We start from the raw sequence: 19456 nt of genomic DNA, 5'->3' as shown, positions 1-19456 counted from the left end.
TTAGTCATAACTCCACTGACTACAAGACCGTAACAGGGTAACTTGAGATTAAAAAGTCTTCCTGAGCATACATAGAATCATAGATTGGGTTGGGTTAGAAGGAACTCAACCTCAGGCAGAGCTCCATGCACTCCAGCTGGTCATTGACATAGAGGGTGACACTCCCTTCTCATCTTCCCAAATGTTCTTCCGGAAGAGCCTGTATCCTCTCATTCCAACATTCAAGTCATAGGTAGGTCCCCTCTCCAGGCTCCAGGCATCCCTTGCAGGCACTGGCATCACACTGGTAGGAGTGGGATGGACTGAGGTTCCTCTCCCTTGGCAGCTTAATTTTAAAGACTGGGCACACCTATGGCCAAAGATGCTCTTCTCCTTCTCTCTCCCAGCCCCCAGGAGATGGGATTTCTCAATGCGAGTCCCATGGTCAGAAGTAGCTGAACCCTTGGACTGTGCCACCAGTCTAGTAACTATTGACTAGATTTGATTGACTAGATTTGATTAGCCCTTTCAAACCCTTTCCCTTTGACTCGGAGGACTGATGAAAAAAACTACCCATACACTAGAGTCCCTTACTGATGCTCTGAGTTCAGAGGATGACATAATCTGATCTATGTGTTGACACCAAAGTGACAGTATCACTCCTTCCTCTTGTATCTAGCAGTGCATGCCTACCCTCCTTTGTGTTTGATTTCACAGTTCTGATTCAGCAAATGAGGCTAGTCAACAGATGGATCCCAGAGAAAATTAGTACTTTTATTTTTGATAGTGAATCTCCAATTAATCTACCTGCTGATCTGATTCACCTCATAAACTATAACTGTCAGATTTGACGCAAGGGAATCAACAAGAGCCCATGCTGAAGAGATGGAAACCCAGCCACTTTCTGTTTATTACAAGCACAGTTAAACATGATTTATTGAATGTGCACTGTAGCAGGTAATTTGAGAAAAAAAGTCAAAAATAAAATCTACTAACGCAGAAACTAAAAAATACAATAAAAATCCCCCCAAATATAGTGTATGTCTATTACAATGAACATGACTTACTAATTCATGTGATAGTATAGCACAGGGGTTTCTGACATCAGTATGTCCTGTCAAGATGTCTGAATCTCCCCATCTCTTTTTAAATACAAGCCATTGTTCTCAGCACAGCAGATATATTCTTACCTGTAAAATTTAAGTCTCCAGAAGCAACAAAGCTGTCAGTCATATCACCAAAAATTATCATCGAAATAGGGAGAGAGCTTCCATGGGCTACTGCCATAATAGTGCCCAGTATCATTAACCATTTATCTGACCAGGTGGAGTATCGAAACTGTAAGTGAGAAATGAATTCTAACTGTTGTATTAGAATGCTAACACAATGCTATGTCTACAAAGTCAAGAAAGTAAAGACAAAACTATCAATTGTACACCTGCTGTCACAAAACTACAACTTCATCTGATTAGAAATTCAGTTTACAAAACAATTTAAATGTACAGGAATAAATCCCTTCACCATAAGCACTTTTATGCTATAAACTCTCAAAACTAGAGAGGTGTACGATTTTAATGTATTCATATAGGCACCTGGGTAAGAAAGGCCATAGGTAAACAAGGCACAAGAAATTTGCCCTTTTTAAGTTCACCATATAAAGTTCAAATTATAAGAAATGTTAATGGCATTGTGATAATCAAGGCAATAATCTCTTTTACTTCAAATTCATTATTATGCAGTCAGAAAAACTGTTCCTAATGTACTACAGACATAAAAATGTACTGAAATCCTAAATCCTCCTGCCATTGAACTTAATAAAGTTTGAGTTCATCTGTTACAAAACCATTGGCTTTATTCTGTACTGTAAAATGCTAAGATTACTGACTTAAATTATTGTCCTATGATGTAACTGTACAAGTGCAAGCTGATATAGCAAAGTAAAGAAATTGGGCATTGTCCAGCATCATGGACTATAGTTTTATGTCTGTTATTTGCAATATCATTGCTGTGTATCATGCATACAAAACCTACAAAAAAAGAAAATATTTCAGCATTACTAAAAGAGGACCTATGACTGATTTTGATTAAATATTGAAATACTTTTTTGAAATATACAGAAAAAATCTGGAATTTTAAGTACTTTTTAGTACTCAATTCTTAATTTTAAGTTTCGTCAATGCCACAGAGTTACTCTTTACTGCTGATTCAGATGACTGAATAATGACTGATAGACCTAATCTGTATGATTAGTACCTGACTCCGGTAATTTAGAGGACAAGACCACACATAATTGTAGACACATGGATGCCCTTTTTATTGTGCCAGAAGAAATGACTGAACATGGAAATCCCTATCTTTCACAAACAAAAATCTAGTATGGGTATGTTTAGCATGATCACTTATAAGGGAAGACTCCTAAGAATCCTTAACAGTAGTAAGACAGCTTCTTTAATATAACTGCATCCACAAAGGGAACTGCTTGATTTCTATGCTATAGCCAGTATTCTGCAGTCTCAAAGTATTTGGTACAGACAGTATGATAGATGCAGTGCACTAACATAATTGCAATCATTTTTGTTTAGCCTTTTGAAATGTGCCTGCATGAATATATAGGTACACATATACAGAGAGAATAAATCTTACCAGAGCAAACGGGCTGACCACCTTAGGTTTTTCCCCTTTCTTCTGCTTCTTCTTTTTCTTTCTAAGAAAAGGTGTGATGATTTTAATGAGTTTAAAAATAGATGACATTTTACAGAAATACTAATGAAACTTATTAAAGCAGTTCAATTAAAATACAATTATGAAAAAAATTTACAGCAAAAAAATTGTGTGTAAAATGAATATGATTTATTGAGCATTCCTGAGAATACTTTAAATCTCCAGGTTTCAGCTCCTGACTGCTGTAAATTTAAGTCAAGTTCTCCCCAGTTCACCTGTTTCAACGGTTCCACTACCTGGTTAGGGAAGTTGTGAACTGAAGCACTATATAATTTCAAAATAGGAAAGGGGAAGATAACTTACAAAATCAAATTTTTCCACATGGTGGGTGGGGAATACATAAAATGTTCAAGGTATGTAAAATATTGATTCCCTGCCGTATGAAAGATATTAAGATAATCTTTAGCAAATAGCATAAATGTATCCAAGATGTCCACTCCAACAGAATTTCTGTCATATTTCAGATTTATTTTTTCAATAAACTCCATTCAAAACTGTGGACATTTAGTCCTTACGAGAAAAAGACAAAGGTCCTTCTGCACCAAATGAACATGTCAATTAATGCTACTCTCAATTTGATACAAGCTTCCTGTTATTAGGCTTTTCTGAAAAATAAAGTAAAATAAAACAAATAAATGAAATTAAATATAAAATAAGGTAATGTAATCTTATAAGCTTCAATACAGAATGTTCACAATGTTTAAGAATACTTACTGTTTGTCTTCAGATTCATGACCCTGGCTGGCAACATCATGAATATTTCCATCTGCAGTATAGTTCTTCTTTTCATCTTCAGAATGCATTTTAAATTTATTGAAAACAGCTCCCTGTAAAGTAATATTTGACTGAGAAATATACAACTTTAAGGAAATGTTTTAAATTTTTTTTAGTAATGTCAAAAATATAAATGTTTTTTGAGTAATCTCAACAACGACTTGTTTGAAAAAAAATTACAGTACTTATTGAAATCAGTAAAGTTATTAATATCATACACTGCAAGTGAATCCTCATAATGAACAAGTATAAGCCTGTTGAGAACAGCCCAGAAGTTTGGTGTTTCCTGACAAACATTTTGGATTTGTATTCATTTCATAACAGTAGGTCATTCATTTAATTTCATTTGAATGATACAAGCATAATATTTTCTGCAATTCAGAAAAGATATACAAAATAAAGGAGAAAGTAAATGTTTATTTAAAAGAATTAATTTTTATCCAGTTAATTGGATTTTCCCCAATTTTAGACATCAGTGAATTTATAAAATATCTCTGATTTAAAAAAAGTCCCAAACTACTGACATACCGGGAAGGTTGTTCTGAGTTTGTGTCCAGTCCTCTGAAAATTTACTCAAACATGAGCAGAATTAAGATGGTTCAGGACACACAGCATGATTGGACTTTGCTCTTGTTACGTAAGACAGAGAGAACAAATAGATTTCTCTCATTTTTTTTCCCACTCCAATTGCCTTCCCTATATTGGTGAGTAAAATGTATGCACTTTGGACTGTACCTCCCTTTTCCTAAAGGGAATAATACTACTCCTTAAACACACACTTATTTCACTGTCACCTGGGAAAACAACCTGAATACTCTATTCTTCCATCAAAAAGTTCCCTGGATCTACTGTTGGCTTAACTATGCCCCTTAAATTCAGAGGAATTCCTCTTTACCTTATCAGAGGTGTTGCTGAATGCTCCAAGTAACTGTTACACTTAAGGATGAATCCATTCTTGAATACATAGTGAGAAAGAAACCAAATAACACCAAAGGATTGTTTTACTCTTTTGCTTCTTTTCCAATCTTCTAAGTCTAATCCAGGAAAACACGACCTATCTAGCATGAAAGAAAATGGGATTTTACTGTAGTGCATATAATTTCTCATTTGAGTAACTGCAGAACAGTAAGATGAGTGTCAGACTCAGTTTAAAAATGGTTTGGAAATAGCTCTGGTCAGCAGAAATCTTCTCAATTAGCATCTTTTTGATTTTTGAATGTATGTTCAGATTCTAGACTGTTTGAAATGGACCACCTATTAGTAGTCCACTTGGACCATTATTAATGGACGTTGTGGAATGTATTGGCTTTATCAGCATCTGTAGGCATTACTTTGCTGAAAATAATAAATATTTAAAACATTTAAATTAAATGAATTTCACTTCTTAACCTTATTTCAGTATATGTATTGAACTAGACATTTTTCAACACTTTTATAGAAGTAAAATTTGTGAAAAGTTAAATAAAAATACTAGTCCTAGAAGACAAGTAGATTTATATTAATTTCTCTGTAGGTGTCCTATCACTTTACTTACACAAAACTTACTTAATCTGATCATTACACAGAAGAAATGATTTTTGTTCCTTTTTTTCATGTATGCCTGTAATCTCAAAATTTTGGTAAACCAGTATTTTTATAATTTTTTGGAATACAAATAGTCTTATCAGATTGAGAAATGGTTTAGAAAGGTTAGTTTAGCTTTATCAGTCAGCAAAATATAAAGGATTAGTAAGTATAAGTATTATCTGTTTATGAAAAGTCATTCTGAAATATGTGTATGGAGGTCTATCCACAGCAGTTAATAGGTTTTAACTTGGGTGCCTAAATACTTTCCTACACTTGATCCTAACAAACTGGTCCAATTATTTCAGGGGAAATTGAATAAAGTCAAATGAGAAATTTTAAAGAAACTTAATTGATTAAAAAATGAAATATTATATGCAGGACTTTCACAACTATTTCACATTAAAGGGAGAATGGTCAAAACTAAAAGATCTTTCACAACATTTTGTTATCACATTGGAATGTCTTGATGCTATGGCAGTGCAATCATAATAAGAAAGGGAAATAGAAATATAGCAGAAGAGCAATTTAATTTTTACCAGAGTTTCTATTGCCTGCATACAGTAAAGCAAAGAAAATGAAAGACACCTGGTTTTATCACACTCTGAGCTGAAGCAACTAAACTGATACTAAAAAGGTGGGAAAATTGGGAACGTATTTTACACCTTAGTAGGATACGAAATTTTGTAATTTCTCTGTAGCTTGTTTACTTTGACTGCTGTTCACTCAGCTTCAGAACTGCACAGAATTTGAAATCAGAGAAGATCACTAAATCCTTCTTCTAATCTCTTATATCTTGCAGTTGGCTATAAATCATTCAGATACGTCCACGTTAAAATTGATAATCTGGGTTTGACTATATAATTTCAGTCTGAAGAGATTGAATTTGCATCATAAAACAACAACAGAAGAATCTGAGGCATCGCCACTACACATTACCTGCACTCAAGTATAAAAAACATGTAGGTGAATATAGCAGGTGATTCGCAACCAAAGATGTACAGAAACATCCAGAAACAGTGTAGGTGGCAGTCAGTCTCTTCTGAGGAGAAATGCTGTCTCATCCAAAGTCTGCCGACCAGTTTTGCCCTAAATACATTAGCAGGATTCATAATCCCAATGTTTGAAAAATGCTGTCTTCCCTCAGATCAGTTATTTGGTTAAATCAACAGCTCACCCTCAGCTTTAACCAAGCCTTGATGTCATCAAGGGAGATTTTTTAGTTCTGTAGACTGAAGAGCTGAGGCATGAAATCTCCTATACACATTGTCTGTATCTAGTGGACACAAACGTGATGCTAAGTAAATATGTCTTGAAAGCAGTGTCCTGATCATTCAAAAGTCCAGAAGAAAGAAAACCTTTCTTTTCTCTCCTTCTACTTACTAGTCACAAAATTTCACACAGAAGATAGATTTAAACAGAGATGACCAATCTATGATCTTTGAGCTATTTAAGGTTCATAAACAATTCAAAATTCCTTCCCAAAGCAGTTTGTTATTCAGTGATTAGAAGAAGCAGAGATCTGGTGAAATGGGAACTGTTGGACAATTCAAATCCCTTGCACAAGCAAATAAAAAATGGCTGATAATGTTTATGCACCTGGATTGTCCAAAACTCCAATACACGTCCATCTCAGCCCTATCCAACAGTGGACCAGTGGGATTCTATGAAGCAAATGACAAGTGCAGGTCAAAGAGCTACTACCTCTGTTGAGTTATGTCGTAAATGTCTTAGGGGAATTCAGGCAGTTGAAAGTTCTGCCAAGTGACTCAATGGGTCAGGAAAGTTGACCTTGTCTGAAGTAAACGCTATACTTGAGGAAAATATCTAGTACTTTAAAAATTACAATAGGTCACAAGTTTTTTGCACCTATTGGCTAACTGTTTCTTGCTCCATTTCCCTTCATGGATATTGTTTTTTGAAGACGGAACAATACCTCTTGGATATTATTATTTTTATGAGGACCTGCATTGTCAGATATATTTTCTATTTGAAAATACTTATATATATTCAGAAGGTTTACTCAACCCTCTCTTTATTAAGATAGTAGCCAATTTCCCTTTGGCTGACATAGTTTTACTGTTCTTGCACTATATTCACTCAAATTTTTAGAATTTTGAGCATAGGAACTTGTATGTTTGAAGGATGACCATCAATCCTTTGAAATAGTCTGTCAACACTGTAATGCTAAACTGAGGTACAATTAATTCCCTTCTGCTACTTGATATAAATGCATGGTTTGAATAATCTCTCTTGGGCACTCTAGTACAATGAGAGATTGTACAGGTACAATAAACTATTATATATAGAAATAGGAAAAGTCTTTGCTGGCCAAGAAGTCCCCAGTGAGGTGGGGTAGAGCTGGTTTCTACTGCCTCTGGAATGGATTCTCATTGTGACTTAATTGCTGTCTTCCAAATTGCTGCTTTTCCCTTTTCATGATGATGTTTTCCTCTTGAATCCTTAAACTGTTGCTTAATTCCATCTTAAGACTGTTACCTCTGTCTGCCATTTTACCTTTCTTACCTTGCAGAAGTCCCCTTTATCAATTTCTTTGTAGTTCTTGCTCAGAATTTAGCAATTTCCTCACAAGTCTGAGAGATGGTGACACAACTGTGTCTTGGATCACAGACAGCTGAAGTCCTGAGGAAGAAGGAAAGGAGTTTACAAACTCAAGTCACTGTATATGAAATATATGACAGCATCAACATTATACCTGTACAGAAATTGAATCTATTAATATTGACTTGTTTCCTTGTACAATACTATTTAAATTCATATTTTATGAATACTCGCATTCTATTCCATACAATTTGTGAAATGTCTAGATTACACAGGAAATTATGAGAGTTAAAAACCTGTTGTTCCACTTCTGCCTAGTAATACTGAATTCCAATTTTTTGTTTATTTTGCTATTCTACAATTAAAGCTCATTATATGTGGATGACATATAATGTCAAAACGCCATCCTGGCCATCCTCCTTCCTCCAGATCAGATCAATTGTTATATATGCCGTTCTTGACAGGTGTTTAAGTTCTGTCTCTCCATTGGTAGTTTCTAAAAACAACGATGGAGATGTTTAGACTATCTGAAACACTAGGAAGTTTTTCTGATGTCTAACATAAATTGTCCTTGACATAGGTTAGACCTGTTACCCCTTTCCTATTCACAGCTTTCAAAATTTTAATGTTGCTTTCACAAATGTTGTCTGTCTTCTCTAGACAAAAACAAAAAAAACCCAAACAAACAAACAAACAAAACCCCACCAAAACCCCAAATCTAAAACCAAACACAAAACCTAGTTCCTATAACCTTCTAGATAGAGTTGGTGCCATTGATCTTTGCCATTACTATCCTCTGGACTCAAACTGTTTCACAGGTTCTTTTTTTTTTTTTTTTGTGGAAAGTAGCCTCAATCTGTTGTTTATTTAAAAAATAGGGAAATACTTACATATTTTACTTAATCTATATATTGAATTTTGTTACACTAGTGAAATGACTAATCATTCAGTTAATCTCATATGTCATCGATTATGGCACTATGACCATGTTCTGCATGTTAGTCTTTAATCAGAGTCAAATTGCTCTGTTCCTTTTTGATGTTTACCATAAAACAAATAATTGTACACTCCAAGGCAATTTTGTTTCTACAGGCAATTGTATACAGTCAAGACGTGTTCACAAGCTCCAAACCTTTTAAACAGCCATAACCATAGACAGTGGGGGTAATGCTTCATCATATCAACCACTTCGACTTCCAGAAACATGCTGTCACATGCCAAAGCTCTGTCTGCCTCACGTATCACACCACCAGTGCATCTCTGACAACAATCCAGGGAGATTCAACAGGAAGATTTCAGTTATGATATCAAGTTCTGCTTCATGTGATCATTTTGCAAGAAACGGTTCTAAAGAGATTGGAGGAAATAAATCTCTCACCATGCAGGACTTCAGCAACCAGACCATCAGATTTCACTATGTTGTGGCCAGCTGCATTATGGCTACAGTTACTGAGGTTAATGAGAAGGCAATCACCTGTAGTCATTCTATTGACTCAGACTAGATGCTCTGATGTCTCATTATCTATTTGCAGCTTCTCGTAACCCCCAATTTCCCTCTTTCCATCAGGAGTCTTTAAACTTAATTTCCACAAATTTATTTCCTAAAGTTGTACCCAATGGTTAATCCAAGCTCCTTATCTCTCCTAACGCTTCCAGGTACAAGATCCTGGTTTGCTTGCAGTTCTAAGCTATCTCTAGTCCAGGGACTGTCAACAGCTGAAGCTGGTGGCAGAGAGAATGGAAAAACTCACTTCAGTTGTGACAAGCTGGTACATCATAAGATCACTAAAATATATTTTGATTCCAACAAGGTTTATTGATTCCAACAAGATTTATCGGGATAAGACCTCCAGATATTATCCATGTCAAGGGAAAAACAACCTTCTCCCATATATTTCCCACTGAAACTTGAATTTATTAGACTTTGGCCTTGCAAATCCAAATTTCACCTTTTTTTCTTATTTGTTTCTTACTCATTTCTAAGCATAAGCTTTGTGTAAAAGTGACATAACATACTAAACAGCAATGTGATCAGTATAAGTGCTAATTATAGACAAATATGAGTAATATGAGTAATATTAGTAAACAGAGACCTTCCTGCCCAAGAAACAGCAGAAAGAACCAATACAAACTAATCAGCAAACCACAGGGGTCTTGCTCAATGTTCCTCCCTTTCCCTGTGTAGACTGTGAAATCACAACATGATTTCTTGTCTACTTCTCAGACAGAATGGGAGATAAAGGCTGTAGGTCAGAGCCAGAAGGACTAGGGGTGGCTCCACAAAAAGTCAATATTCATGGAGACCCTTGAACAACAAGGTTTCAGAGAGTGCTCCAGTATCACCCAATGATAATTGAAAGAACAAAGTGAAGGCTTGTATTGCAACTTCCTCACCTTTGCACTCTAGACTTCCCCTTTCTGACTCAACCCTGAGTCACAACCTCTGCACAGTTTACATTCTGCTTGCACGCAATGACACGTGACCCTACGTAAGGGTCGTGGCAGTAAATGTAATTCCTCGATTTCCTTTTTTAGTCAGCAATAAATGATGAATGATTAACAGCTCACCCTGACTGAATGAAGTGTTCAGAGCAGTCCTGTTTTCCATGTCACCTTTCACTAAAAGCAAATGATTTTGTTAATATGGAAAATGTTCAAGGTAGCAACTCTCAGCAGCTCATCTGAGCACCTAGTCAAACTGAGATACCAACTACTGTAAGAAAATGCCTATATGTCTTGTATTCTGTGTCTGCACCTGGCACACTAGGAATGCTGTTCCAGTAGAAATCAGAGAACTAAGGCAAATATCCTAAGGATCCAGAGACACCTCCTGTGGGCAAGGTATGCTTATTAAATGCTACAGGGATTCCTTGATGGGAGCATCCTCAGCTGTTCCTTATATAGTCAGTACTGTGAAGCAGAACTGAATTTAGAAAATATTTTAAACTACCTCTGGTGAGTATCTATCGGGCTTGGGGCATGCAAACAAAGCCCTCTATCTAAGCAATAGAGGAAATGACCTGGCAGTGATTCCATGTCATGGGCCATTTGAAGAAGACATTATAGCATTTTCCATGGTATCTGAGGACAGATATTTTGCTGTTTTCCCACATCCTAAAGAAGACAGATGATTTCTGCAGTGACCACGCAAGGCTGGCAAAAGTTGATGAAGGTGTCCATTTAGTTGGAAGTTATAAGCAGGTGTGGTTAGAATCAGGCCAAGTCCTATAACCAAACAATTCCATGGTGTGGTGCACATGAGGAAGGAGAACGTATCTGCCTAGGTTATTTATGGAACATCTTGGCAGTATTTCAGAAAGATGCTTATGTGTCATGTAAGCATGCTTATGATGCTTATGTCACAAAGATTACTCTGTGTGACAGGACCAGAAGAATTTCTCACACACTAATTGGATAATCTAATGTGTACGAGAAATTGTGTGTTTACAAGAACAAAAGTTATTGAAATACAGTTCTTCATTTTGTTCCAAATATGTATGTGACAAAACCCCTTTTGGAATACTGGTGGATTGTTTCACAGAACAGAGTTACCACCTACTTTCCTAATCGATTTCCACATATATTTGTATTTCAAATAAACTGAACTATTTAAGCATGGTAGGTCTCTCAGCGAAAGGATGTGTACGTGCTTCCCTACGTCCTAAAAATGAAGGTAAGTCTATATCATATGAGTGCATGTATGGTCTTTTCGTACTGGGGGTTAGATTGGGTTATCACACTTTATTTGTTACAGAGTTCACCTTGTTCCATTAAATCTGTCACCAGCACTGACATTTCCTCTTTTTCACAAAAGGGTGAAGTCAGGCAGGCAGAATAATGCTTAACTCAAGATTTCATAGTAAGATGTTCCCCACAAACACTGAAGCCCCAAGAATAGGTAGAAGTTATTATCCTCTTTCTTTTGATGTTCCACCACTCTGGTTGTGATCAAAACATCTTGTTTGCTACCACAATATTCACAGCAGTGGCTATTCTGACAACGGTAAGCTTAGTAAACTGATCTCCTCACAACAGATCTCATGGACACAGGTGATTGTCATGCCATATCAGATGACTCATACATACATTAGTGTTAAACCATGATAGGAAATAGAGGAAAAGAATAATGACACTGCTCACCTATGAAAACCCCCTTTTTCTTCACAGATATTTATACAAATATGTAGAAAAAGAGAGGAGTGAACAACAGAAAAGGAGAAATATATATATATATCTTCTATATCAGCAAAATATGAGTAGAAATAACAGCAAATGTTTCCAAAACCCCCTGTTGTGCATCAATTTTGATCTAGTTGATAATAAAAACAGTCAGGTTTTTGTCTCTTTTTTGATCTGGATGTATAATACTAGAGTGATGGCATTTAAAAGTAGATCCTCAGTTTCTGATTGCTACATTTACCTGATGGTTTTTGCAGTGAACCATGTACTAACTTGAAGACAGACCCTGAAAGCTATACTGTACAGATAGATTTCTGCAGACTCAAAAAGCCCCTTTACTTCAATAGCAGTCAGCCAGGACACAACTGCCAACTATGCATAACGAATATGTTACCATTTTTCTATTCAGGATAAAACCGGGATATATGGGAAAGTCAGACCACAACTACAATGAAAATTCATGCTAATGTGCCAGCAAAATGGGCTTTTATGATCCAGTTATGCAGTTACAACCAAAACAGTGTTAAGAAAAGAAGTCACAGCACTGGCTGCTCCTGCTTGGTCGCAGTGATCCTAAAACAGGAGATTATTTTAACAATAGCAACTGACCTGACTGTGGAGCAAGTAAGAGGATATGCTTAAAACTATAGGCCACTAAATTCAGAAACTTGTAAAATGGGACTTTTGGGCCTAAAGGATTAGCTTTCCTTAACTAGTAAAAATTACACAGCCTCAAAATGGAGTATGATTATCGGTTATACCTCAAGAAGAATCTCCTGTAAGAAATTTAATAGATAGATGTCTCAGAACAGTTATCTAAGCAATGAAAGGAGATTTGGCTAGCAGGAAATCCATCTAGAACACTATGAGATTGTAAAGTCATACAAAACCTGGGAAAACTGTTGGGATTGGCATCCGAGAATGTATCTGATTAAATAGAACCACAGTGACTTTCAAGTAACAGTGGTACAAGAGTTAAGTCAGCAAGAGTAACTCAGGGGCCTGTGAATCAAGCAGAAATACAATGAGAAGAGTTGCAAATTCAGGACAAGGACAATGGATAAGGTAATGAAGGTAAGAAGGAATACAAGGAAATCTCAGTCCTGTAGATCTGACAAAAGGTCTGCACATACTGTAATTTTCAGAAATATGGTTATAAAAGATGCAAAGCCTCCATTTCAAAATAAAAATCAAAGGGAAGAGAAAAGGGAAAATAGTCCTCACTGTGGGTCTAGCTCTTTGTGTAAAAAGGGGTAAATGGGAACTGCAAAACGGTAACTGCAAAAGATCCTTGGAGAAAATGATAAAAACTTCCTTTAGGGGACACCAATGGGACTGCAGGAAAGCAACATGGTAAAATCTGAGGAAAAGAGGCAAAGATATGAGAAAATGGGATAGAATACATAAATTCTTCACTGGCTCATTTTGTTAAGGAAATGAAAAATCATGAGGAGGAATGAAAACAACAGAAAATAACAGATCCCTTTCAGTGAAGCCCTCTGGCATCACCTCTTCCTCTCAATAACAAAGACTAGGAACGCTCTGCTGTCTAGTTGTCTCTGGTCTAGTGGTAAAATTACAATATAATCAATGCAAATGGCCAATGACAATATTAGTACTAGATGGTCAAGAAAAGAACATTAACTACCACTAGTGTCATGATGTTAATTGATACTATAAAGTCAATAACCACTCTTCAGTGAATATTTGTTCCATCTGGAACTCAAGAAAATGGAAAAATGATAAAATTTGTATTATATGCATGAAAGGATGTTCAAGTCCCTGTATTAAGATCTCTGCCTGCAGTTAAATAGCAGCCAAGTTCAGGAGTTCCTTCTGAGTATAGTAGTGGGAGGACCCCTCATATAAACACCAGGGAATTATTGGCATAGTCTTGCTGAAACAAAATGGATTAGGTTCAGATTTTGCTACGGATGTTTGTGGAATTGGGCCTGACCAGTGGGAGGTGAGGGTGGAGTGATTCCTGCAAGTCATTGATGCTTTGTTATTAAGAATCCGGAGGAAGTAAAAACAGTGGATATTTGGGTAACAGAATTTCCTCAAGTTTTGTGTGTCTGTAAGCTAAAATGTAAAAAAATAGAAGTTGTGATTGGAAGGTCCAGATCCTCCTTCCCAAAAAGCAATATCAACACCTGGATAGCCAGAAACAGAGGAAGGACTCCAATCCACCAACAAGTTTATTGGAAAGCAAGTTCTTAGTACAGAGACTTATCCTTTTAACATCCTATTTGTCCAGTGTCAAAAGCAAAGGAAAAATCCTAAAAGTGGGATTTTAACACTTACGTAAGGTAGCCACCTCTCAGGCTGTTTGTAGTGGAAACATGCCTGAAATTCATGTTGCACTAAGCAGAATATTTCACTGATTTTTTTGCTATTGATTTAGCCAATGCTTTTTTCACAATTTCACTAAGATAGCAAAGCTGGTAACAACAAACATTAAACTGTGAGAGAAAGAAATATTGTTTTATACATGTACCTCGAGACTTTCAGATCAAATGTATCACATGTGGATGAAATGACCATCAAAATGTGTTATGTCATCCCATACATGAATGATGAGTTGGTACATGTTAAAAATGAATTGAAAGTTCGGGAATATATTCAGGAAGTAATCATCATTACTTTCAACACAGGCTTTAAAGTTAATCATGACAAGATTCAGCTGGTACAATCTGAAATGAAATATTCAGTAATAGCTTTAGGTCAGGAGGGAATGGGATCAGCAATGAGTAGAACTGACTACGAGAGTCCATGCAAGTAATAGTTGTATGAGATTCAATTTTGGAATTGCTTACATTTTCGTGAGAATTACATTTGCAGAAATCAGTACACCACTAATCAAATTAGCAAAGAAATTTCACCAACAAGAATGGAAAGAAAAAAAGAAGCAAAAATGCACTACTTCAAACACTGGCCTTTAGATGCTCAGACTATTGTAAACTGTTTCATGTTCAGCTGGCCACTACTGATCTACACTGTGCTAAGAACACAGAAATAAGATGAAAGTTACAGCCTTTGCTTTGAGAGTCTTAAGACCTGTGGGAAAGAACTCTATTACATACTAAAAAACAGGTTAAGCATTGGCATAGGCAATTAGCTTCAGGAATACATCACTAGAGTCTGTTTTGCAGTAATACACGTCACACATGCTTCACTAAAGTATATATCACACGTACTCCACTGAAGTTCATAATTTCATAATCAGTGGAAAAGTACAAACTGGATACGTATCAAACCCTAGGCTAGCTGGACAATGACTTTTATAAAATAAAAGCTTTATGTAGAATATAAAAAGATTTTATCACTAGCTCTGTATGGCTTTTAACCACTGGAATAGAACATAAATGCACTTTACCTGTTTATGCGTCTCTCACCAGATAAAAGCTCTGCTATCGACTTCGTGCCACAGGTTATTCAGTGTGGTTCACAAATGGCTCCAGTTCTTTTCAAAAGTGTGGAAAATCCTCTATTAGATATGCTGCAACTCCTGGGAAAAATAAAAAGAGCCGTCTGCCTTCACTCTGCACAAGCAGCAGAACCACAAGCTCTGCTAATGAGGTTAAAAGAGGAACCCGAAGGAAATGATCTAGCTTTGTACATAGTTTCAGACCGGACGCATCAAGCTTTAACTATTTGGCTACCAAAGTAGAATAAAAATTACCTTCAAACACAAAATGGAGATCTGGTAGCCTATCAGTCATGGAAAGGAAATCCTGTACATAGGTTAAAAAAAGAAGAGAGGAAAAAAAAATGCAGGTCATGTAAAAGCATACCAAAAGGAACATAAAGAGGCAGCAGTATTGGAATAGTCAAGCACATACCCTTGTCAAGATTGTGGTGGCCCCAGCAGACTTAACATTTGAAGAAACACACAGTTTGAAAACAAACCAAAGAAAATGATACAAAGCAAGGTATCAAAGATCGAGCTATTTACCACATGAAAATGAGGACATTGAGGGGCGATTACTATAGAAGCTAGTAGAGAGGTGAAGCTTGCACGCAATGACACGTGACCCTGCGTAAGGGTCGTGGCAGTAAATGTAATTCCTTGATTTCCTTTTTTAGTCAGCAATAAATAATGAATAGCTCACCCTGACTGAATGAAGTGTTCAGAGCAGTCCTGTTTTCCATGTCACCTTTCACTGAAAGCAAATAATTTTTGTAATATGGAAAATATTCAAGGTAGCAACTCTCAGCAGCTCATCTGAGTACCTAGTCAAACTGAGATACCAACTACTGTAAGAAAATGCCTATATGTCTTGTATTCTGTGTCTGCACCTGGCACACTAGGAATGCTGTTCCAGTAGAAATCAGAGAACTAAGGCAAATATCCTAAGGATCCAGAGACACCTCCTGTGGGCAAGGTATGCTTATTAAATGCTACAAGGATTCCTTGATGGGAGCATCCTCAGCTGTTCCTTATATAGTCAGTACTGTGAAGTAGAACTGAATTTAGAAAATGAACTGTTTTAAACTACCTGTGGTGAGTATCTATCGGGCTTGGGGCATGCAAACAATGCCTTCTATCTAAGCAATAGAGGAAATGACCTGGCAGTGATTCCATGTCATGGGCCATTATGAATTACTCTTTCACGTATTTTTCCAGTTTCCCCTTAAATTCCTGTGAACAGGTGGCATCTACAACATCCTCTTGCAATGAGTTGCACAGCTCTACTATCTGATGCATAAAGAATGATGTTCTTTTTTGTTTTGAATCTGACTTCTACAAATTCATTTGATGGACACAGGGTAGAATAGTAAAGAGAGTGAATAGTGCATCCCTCAGGGTTTGCCACTGAGCAGTTTTAAGGTTTTCTGTCATACCGTCTGTGCCCTTCCTCAGCTCTTCTTCCTGAATGAAAAGACCTGGCTTGCTTAGGTATTCCTCATATGGCACTAATGACCATCATCACTGCCCATCTCTGGACTACTAGTTTTGTTATTTTCTTTTAAGATGGTGGAGTGACCAGAGCCATATTCAGCTTTATCACTATCGGTATACCAGTGGAGAGGCATGGACAGACTGCTCACAGACCAGTTTGGTTGGCAAAATGTTGGCTTTATTAGAAGAAAGACACCTTATATACTGCTTATGACACCCAGACGTGTGATTCTTCTTCACACAACATTGGATACATAAGGAAAATATACTTTGTTGTCCACTGCTAATTGGATCACAACAGGTGTCCACAGGAGATGAGAAAACTTGTTCACCAGCCAAAAACTCCTCCTTGACCTTGGCAAAAAGCCTCTTTTGTTCTAGCTTCAACGCCTGTAGCCATATTTTAGCTACGCAGTTCTTTTACTGTCCACACCCAGACATGCCAAGGCAAGGCTCACAGAAATGCAATAGAAATTGTTCACATAAAATCTCTATACTCCAACATATAACAGCAGCTTTAGTATTTCATTTAGTGACTCATAAAAGTAACAGCTGAAGCAAGATTTATAAGTACTTCTTCCTTCTTCCCAAGAAGGAAGAATAGCATTGAAGATGCCAAGTTCATTGTCTCTAACATCAGATACTGTCTTTACTGTCTGAAGAAAAAAGCAATTCTCAACCATTTCTATACTTCTTTCCCAATTTTCATGTTCTGTTGAAAGAACCCGGAAACAGCATATGCGACAGAAATACCTGGTGGAGATAAATTCATTAGAAATATACTGATAAATAACTTTTATAAAATGTAACCATTAGGATAAACTCCCATGTTCTTGCTAAAAAGATTGAAAAAAATAGTAATTAGGGGATACCAAGCAGCAAAATTCCATTTCTGAAATGCTGCAAATCATTAAGGGTGTTATCTCTTGCCTTGAAGGCAGCTTAGTATGTGCAAAGGCTGATTCACCATAAAATACACATGCGCCTACACGGTCTTTTTTCTCTCTACAAAAAGTTTCAGAAATGCAACCAGATCAGAATAAGCAGCAATTCAGACCTTAAAACTACATAACATAAGCAAGGCAGAAGAAAACTGATGCAAATGTTGCTGTGGCAGTTGCTTGATTTCCATGTGTTTAAACTGAAAAGTTTGTCAACATTTGTTAAGAATCACTTCAAAGAAACAATAAGAGGAGCAAGCAAAAGAAAAAAAAGTGTATCAAAAATCACGGGACAGACAATGTGACCTTAAAAGTAGCTGAAGGATAGTGGAACCAGTGCTGCAGAAGACATAATTCCTCTGAAGGATTCATTGAGCTTCAGTACAATTAGTTCCATTTACACAGTCACTTCTTCCACAAAAAGGCACAAAACCTCAAACATTTCTGAAGCCAATGTTTTAACTTGACAGTCAAATAGCAAAAGAAGAAGCTCTTCTCAAACTATTCCAAAGGCAATATAAAAATTTCAAGCATGATAAAGAAGCACAGTTAGTCAAAGCCCTTAGATTACATCCCCAGTCACTGAGAACCTTTTCCACTTTATACTCATACAGATTTATCCCATCACCATCCAGCTTATTTTAGATACAAATACCTGAACAGTTGGGAAGACCACCAGTGCCAGGAAATGACAGCCCGAGGGTGGATCCCCTTCTCTGCCGTGCACAGCAAGAAGCTGCACAACCACCTGCTTTTAAGCCTTTTCTAGACTCCAGGGGAGGAGCTCGCACCCAAAAAAGGGCAGGACTGAGGCACACAGCATCCCAGAAGGCAGAAACATCATGTGTTAGATGTGACACACGGAATCTGGCAGAAAAATAAGGAAGGCACACCTCATTAATCCCAGTGATTTAAAACACACAGGTTGGCATGCCCATGACAGAAGTTGTAGCACTTTCAATACATGGAGGCCCACAACCTCGCTGACAGAAAAGCCTGTCTTTTTTTAAGAACTGTATCCAGAAGTACAGCATTCACACCTCGGCTGCAGAGTTTTATAGGGTTCTGAAAATGCTCATGTAGGAGACCATCACCAGATTTGATTAAAAGATTGCATTTGGTTATTAGGCCAGTTGCAATTACTGCAAGTTGAAAGACGTAGCATTCCATGAACTACACGCTGTGGTTACATATCCTGATTTCATGTGAGCTACCACGTTATGCTCCTGGTGACCAGATGCTATCAGTAACCTAAAAACATCAGTGTATTTTGTAACTGCATTTGTAATACTAAGAAGATTGGCTTCCCCCCCCCTTTTTCTTTTTAATGTTACTCTACGAAGAGTATCAGTCACAATAATAATAAAATAAAAATATTCACAAACAGTGATAAAAACTAAGGAACCTGAGTGCCAAAATGGGTTCTGATGCTTAACTTGGATATATAGGCTGGACTACTTTGTGGTTTTCACACTATTCTTAATTCTTATACATTTCTCTTCATCATATCTAGGAAACTGAAAAATCTACGGTGTTAAGAGAAAAGCCTACCTTTTGACCAGCCAGTCATTAAGCACTGCTCCTTTCCCAAACAAGGTCTGCAGTCTTCTACTCATTTCTGATTTCTGCTTTCCTGGAGAACCTTAAATCAACCCTTGTGGCTGCAGGCTCTGCAGTGAGGTCTGGTCCCATGCTCTGCAGCTGCCACTTCTAAAAGGCAAAAGTACAAACTCACGGTTGCAAGGGACCCACATGGATCAAGTCCAACTCTTTAAGTGAATGGCCCATATGGGGATCAAACCCACAACCTTGGTGTTATTAGCACAGTGCTCTA

General features: G+C 36.9%; 1 protein-coding gene across 4 annotated transcripts in view; it reads right to left on the bottom strand.

Annotated features, from left to right (window-relative positions):
* Positions 1-15345, bottom strand: part of LOC116785439 (ATP-dependent translocase ABCB1-like) — a 49395-nt gene extending 34050 nt beyond the window's left edge. Inside the window, exons 1-6 of one of the 4 annotated variants that reach the window (XR_004356542.1) lie at positions 15155-15345; positions 7564-7680; positions 4370-4532; positions 3415-3527; positions 2623-2683; positions 1170-1317 (exon numbers count right to left, since the gene is read on the bottom strand). Coding sequence is in view for 3 of the 4 variants with exons in the window: in XM_032684962.1 (XP_032540853.1) it covers positions 1170-1317; positions 2623-2683; positions 3415-3503 (298 nt within the window). In the remaining variant the exon portion in view is untranslated. The remainder of the gene's footprint in view (positions 1-1169; positions 1318-2622; positions 2684-3414; positions 3528-4369; positions 4533-7563; positions 7681-15154) is intronic. The other 3 variants (XM_032684962.1, XM_032684952.1, XM_032684941.1) reach the window with 3 other exon arrangements.
* Positions 15346-19456: the final 4111 nt, after the last annotated feature.

This window comes from Chiroxiphia lanceolata, chromosome 1 (genome assembly GCF_009829145.1).
Source record: "Chiroxiphia lanceolata isolate bChiLan1 chromosome 1, bChiLan1.pri, whole genome shotgun sequence".
In the NCBI taxonomy this organism is placed as follows: domain Eukaryota; kingdom Metazoa; phylum Chordata; class Aves; order Passeriformes; family Pipridae; genus Chiroxiphia; species Chiroxiphia lanceolata.
This window is presented reverse-complemented; position numbering and strand designations above follow the sequence as displayed.